General features: G+C 41.0%; 1 protein-coding gene across 1 annotated transcript; it reads right to left on the bottom strand.

The window, feature by feature from the left end:
* Window positions 1-3,246: 3,246 nt before the first annotated feature.
* LOC122665395 lies at window positions 3,247-5,306 on the bottom strand. Its single transcript, XM_043861544.1, has 3 exons — window positions 4,569-5,306; window positions 3,511-4,473; window positions 3,247-3,420 (listed from the first exon to the last, which is right to left on the bottom strand). The coding sequence occupies exons 1-3, from the start codon at window positions 5,304-5,306 to the stop codon at window positions 3,247-3,249; spliced, it is 1,875 nt and encodes a 624-aa protein (XP_043717479.1).
* Window positions 5,307-5,735: the final 429 nt, after the last annotated feature.

The following is a 5,735-nucleotide window of genomic DNA, read 5'->3' as shown; positions in this document are numbered from 1 at the left end:
CGACCTGCTCAACCGACTACGACTCAAGCGACAACAGCAGCTTCGTCAGCCCGACCAGCAATAAGTTAAGTGAGCCAAGCCTCAACATCTGTTGTTCCACCCTATAAGTGCTATGTGTGCAATAAGGAAGGGCACATGGCTAGAGAATGCAGATCGCGTGGGTATGGCAACAACTTGCCGAATCAGCCCTACGCTAGACCTTTCCAGCCACGGGACAATCGGACGCGAGGAAAGGTGTTTCTGATGACATATGAAAAAGCTGAGGCGAACCCCGATGTATTAACAGGTAAGTTTGTTGAACACTACTAAATTATAGGGAACAATTGGCTTACTTCAAGTAACCTAAATTACCTACAAACCCTAGGTACCCTGAATGTGTCAACCATACCTGCATGAGTGTTATTTGACTCAGGCGTAACCCACTCTTTCGTTTCTACCACTTTTGTGAGTAGGATGAAGGATCAACGAAGAGACATCGAGCACGAACTAGTAGTCAGCACACCGACAGGTAGTGTCGTGAGTATGAAGGAGGTCTACAACCCTTGCCAGATTGGGATTTGTGGGAAGAATTTAACCGCACGGTTGATAAAGATGGATATAAAGGATTTTGATGTGATACTAGGCATGGATTGGTTATCCGCCTACGGTGCAAATGTCCTGTGTGCGGAGAAGAAGATAGTGTTTAAAATAGATGATGGGTCAATCTTCACCTATCAAAGTGAACAAAGAAGGAAACCCAGGAGGATAACCTTATCAGCTCTCCATGCGCGAAGATTGTTAGACGAAGGATGTCAAGGCTTTTTGGCCACTGTGATAGACACGGAGGCGAAGATAAAACCCTTGGAGGAACTTGAAGTCGTCAGAGAATTTCCTGATGTTTTTTCAGAAGATCTGACGCAACTACCGCCTTACCGCGATATAGAGTTCGCGATTGATCTAATTCCTGGTGCAGCACCGGTATCCAAGGCACCATATCGGATGATGCCAATCGAACTAGGAGTTGCAGGTTCAACTTCAAGACCTGCTGAAGAAGGGATTCATACGACCCAGCATATCACCCTGGGGAGCACCCGTGGTATTTGTTAAGAAGAAGGATGGTAGTATGCGGCTGTGTATTGACTACTGCGAGTTGAATAAGCTGACTATCAAGAATTGATATCCGCTGCCGCGCATCAACGACCTATTTGATCAGTTACAAGGAGCAAGTGTTTTCTCCAAAATCGATCTTAGGTCAGGATATCATCAATTGAAGATCAAGAGCAGTGATATTCACAAAACGGCGTTCCAAACTCGGTACGGACATTACCAATTCTTGGTTTTTTCGTTCGGATTAACCAATGCCCTGACAGCATTCATGGACATGATGAATAGAGTATTCCATGACGTGTCGGATAAATTCATCAATGTGTTTATTGACGATATTCTGGTGTACTCCAAGAATGAGGAGGAACATGCTTGACACCTTACTTTCGTGTTGCAGTGGTTGCGAGAGCACCAACTTTATGCCAAGTTCAGTAAATGTGAATTCTAGCTTCACCAAATTGGATTCCTGGGACACATCGTCACTGAGGACGGCATTAAAGTAGACCCAGGCAAGGTGAAAGCAGTTCTCGATTGGAAGACTCCGAAGAGTGCCATTGAGATCCGAAGTTTCTTAGGATTGGTCGGATACTACCGACAGTTTATCGAGAATTTCTCGCGCATTTCAGCACCCATGACAAAATTTACTAGGAAGGGAGCCAAATTTGAATGGAATGAAGCCTGCGAGAAAAGTTTTCAGGAATTGAGAAATCGATTGGTGACAACTCCAGTCTTGATCATTTCGGATGGCATCGGAGGAATAGTAGTATATGTTGACGCATCCAGGACAGGATTGGGTGGCATCCTAATGCAGAAGGGTAAAGTAGTCGCCTACACCTCCAGACAATTAAAGGAACACAAAAAGAACTAACCCACTCATGACTTTGAGTTGGCAGCGGTAGTTTTCACGTTGAAGATATGGCGGCATTACCTATATGGTGAAAAGAGTAAAATTTTCAGCAATCATAAAAGTCTGAAGTATTTCTTCACCCAGAAAGAGCTGAACATGAGACAGAGGTGGTGGTTAGAACTAGTAAAAGATTATGACTGTGAAATCCAGTACCACCTTGGTAAAGCCAATGTTGTTGCTAATGCATTAAGCAGAAAATCTCAGACTACATCGCTTGCTTCCTTAGTTGTAAGCGAACAGCTGGTAGAAGAAGCTCGAAAGTTTGATCTAGAACTCGTGATCGAAGGAATGACTATGCAATTAGCAGCCATGGATCTACAGCCGTCGATACGAGAGGAGATAATTACGAAGCAACCATTGGACCCCGAGCTGGCCAAGATCATTTGGGAAGTACAACGAGGTGTCCATAAGGACCTAGATTTTTCTTTGGCCCAAGACGGCGCATTGAAGTTTTGAGACAGATTGTGCGTGCCTGACGATTTTGATGTCCAAGACCGAATCCTTAAGGAGGCACACAACTCACCCTATACAATCCACCCCGAAAGTATAAAGATGTACAAGGATTTGAAGAAGTATTACTGGTGGATGGGAATGAAAGAGACCATAGCTATATACGTGTCCAAGTGCCTCATCAGTCAATGGTGCTTACTACACTCTTACCAACTTCCCTGAGAAGACCAGCACCACCACCACTAAAACAACGCAGCAGCAGTAAGTAAGCAAGTCAGAAGCTACGATGAGCTAGCAAGTCAGCAAGAACGGTAGCAAAGAAGAATAATAGCGAAGAAGCAAGTCAAGCAGCAAGACAGCAAGCTAAAGGAGTAGCAAAGCAAGCAAGTTATAGCAGCAACAGCAAGCAAGCAAGCTGCAGTAGCAACAGCAGCAAGCAAGTTGCAGTAGCAGCAACAGCAAGCAAGCTTCCTAGAGCAAGCAAGCAAGTAGCAGCTGCAAGGCAAGTAAGCAAAGAATGCAGCAGCAGAAGCAAGCAAAGAAATCCTAGGCATATGCACATCAATATCCCTATTGAAAATAACTGAAAAATAGAACCATAACAATATGCATTCAATCCCATGGGAGCACTTGATTTAACAGCATCTATCACACCAAAGTGTTAATACAAATTCTAAAAAGAAGAGTTAAACTTCCAAAGTACCACAACCAATCCAAAGTACATGATATAAACATCCACTTCAAAGTCATAATAGAAACAACCACAATAAAATTCATTGCAACACTAAACTAAATAAAAGAAAGTCTCAGTTCTTCTTCTTTGCTGCCTTTCTCTTTGCTTTAATCTTTGCTGCAGCTGCATCCATTTTGGCTCGTGTCCTCGCTTGGCTACTCTTCACAGTGATAGCTGAAGAAGACTGTGACCTGGTCACTCTCTGAGAGTTGCTGATATCACCCTGACTCATATTATCATGAGTTCTCTATATAAGCAATAAATATATATGGTTAGTTAAACATGCAAATACAAGTGTTACAGGTATATATTGAAGCAAAAATAGTTATAATTATACCTTCACACCAACAGTCTGACTAGTAGATGCCCTGTTGACCTTTACTGGAGCTCCCTTACATTTTCTCTTATTATGACCTACCATGTTGCATCTGCTACATCTGAGGCTTGTTGATCTCTGACTAGATTTCCCAGTAAGTGCTTCATCAAGATCATTTCTCCTACTTTTTGGTGGTCTACCTTGAATCCTCCTCAGCCTTGGAAGCTGAACCAAAACAACATGACCATCATCTCTCAAATCAGTCAGATCATCTAGAGGATGGATCATCTCCCTATATGCTTCCATGTATTTGTCAACAGTGTAATATGCATCACAGTAGTCTTCAATTTGATACCTTTTCATTGCAATTGCTGATGCCGCATGCTTGCAAGGTAGTCCAGTGATACCCCAAACTTTATAAGTACATGACCATTGTCTCAATTTTACCACAAACCTTCTTCCAGTAAGCTCTATTACCTCAAATTCATCATCAGCACCACCATGATTAATGCAATCCCTTGATGCTTCCTGGATTTTGATTATTTTCTTCTTCACCATTGGTGTAAGTGTACCCTTGAAGCTTTGACCCTTTTGAAACTTATGATACATTATATCCATAATTTTCAATCTAAGGGTATCAATTAAGATGAGAATGGGTTTTGTCCTAATGGTTGATACCCATTGGTTAAATGATTCTGACATGTTGTTGGTAATATGGTCACTCTTTGCTCTAGTATCAAAAGCATGTCTAGTCCACATACTTTTGGGATCTTTCATCAACCACTCATATGTTGTATTATCCATGGTTTTGATGGCATTCATTGTACTTTCAAACTGATTCACAGTACATACTGAAGATGAAGTCCAAAAATGTTTTCTAAATGCATCACCTAGATATTTTTTCTTGAAATTCTGATAGAGATAGCGACTACAACACCTAATGTAAGCATTAGGGAAGACTAAAGCAATAACATCTGCTAGACCCTACAAACATAAACATGCATTTTATATATCAATTACATATTATTAATACATTATTAAGCAATGGACATGATTTAATAAGAAAGTATAGTACATACCTTTTGTTTGTCTGACATGAAAGTCAACATCCTATTAGCATCATCCGGGTCTATGATATCATGTAACAAATTCAGGAAAAACAACCAACTTTCTTTGCACTCAACCTCCACTACAGCATATGCAACAGGGAACAACCCTTTGTTCCCATCCACTGATATTGCAGACAATAGTACTCCACCATACCTGCCCTTGAGGTGGCATCCATCAAGACCTATAAATGGTCTGCACCCCTTCAAGAAACCCCTTGCACATGCTCTGAAACAAATAAAAACTCTCAAAAACACAGGATTGACTATGTCTAACGCATGCTCTTGTCTACTCTCATACTCTATTATGAATTTACTCCCAGGGTTTTTCTCTAGAACCAACCCACCATATGCAGGTAACCGAGCATAGGATTTTGAATAGCTACCTTCATTGATTTCTTGAGGAATCCTACATGCCCTGTACACCCGTTGGTAAGGAAGTTGAATATGATATTTCTGAAGTAGAAACTCATTAATGGCAGTGGGCTTCATTTCATGATCAGCCTTGCTAAGAGGAGCAATTTTTTTCCCAACCCAACGAATTGTAGCATGCTTGATTGACTGTTGCCGTTCACATATGTGCTTACTTTCATAAGACTTTATCTTGTATGTCACACCATCAACAATGGATGATGCATGGATTCTCCAAATACAACCCTCTGCTGTACATTCAGCAATCACTCTAGTTCTCTCATTTCTCTTGAATTGCATTTGAAACCCCTCTTGCACCACAAAATCTTGGAGGGCAGCCCTGAACTTGGTCACATTATCAAATACTTAACCTAACTGCAATTTCACTTTTCCTTCATCTTCATTTACATCTATATTAGAAAACTGTCCATAAAATTCTTCATAATCATACCCATCTAAATCACCATCACTCATATCTTCTTCTATTTCATATTCTACATCATCTTCATCATTCAAACTATCTTCTTTTTCACTTTCTTTATCCCATTCATTATCACTACTATGTGCCCATTCATCATCAGTACCATCACTCTGGCTACCAACATCAATATCTTTTGTCAAACCCATTCTGGTACATGCTACTTTCTCAACAACCTCATAATTATCATTCAGTCCCATGGGAGTTGCATCAGTTCTATTAGGACTCCCTGTATATCCAATGGCAACACT

Source organism: Telopea speciosissima, chromosome 6 (genome assembly GCF_018873765.1).
Source record: "Telopea speciosissima isolate NSW1024214 ecotype Mountain lineage chromosome 6, Tspe_v1, whole genome shotgun sequence".
In the NCBI taxonomy this organism is placed as follows: Eukaryota; Viridiplantae; Streptophyta; class Magnoliopsida; order Proteales; family Proteaceae; genus Telopea; species Telopea speciosissima.
The sequence above is the reverse complement of the archived record's forward strand: the minus strand, read 5'-3'. Positions and strand labels throughout refer to the sequence as shown.

What these genes read in the sequence shown, in the direction of transcription:
- LOC122665395 (XM_043861544.1), bottom strand. Translation starts at nt 5,306, where the DNA reads ATGCAATTCAAGAGAAATGAGAGAACTAGAGTGATTGCTGAATGTACA. An exon ending in TCATGTCAGACAAACAAAAG is followed by an intron (nt 4,474 to 4,568) that starts GTATGTACTATA and finishes TTATGTTTGTAG; the next exon opens with GGTCTAGCAGATGTTATTGC. An exon ending in GTCAGACTGTTGGTGTGAAG is followed by an intron (nt 3,421 to 3,510) that starts GTATAATTATAA and finishes TTGCTTATATAG; the next exon opens with AGAACTCATGATAATATGAG.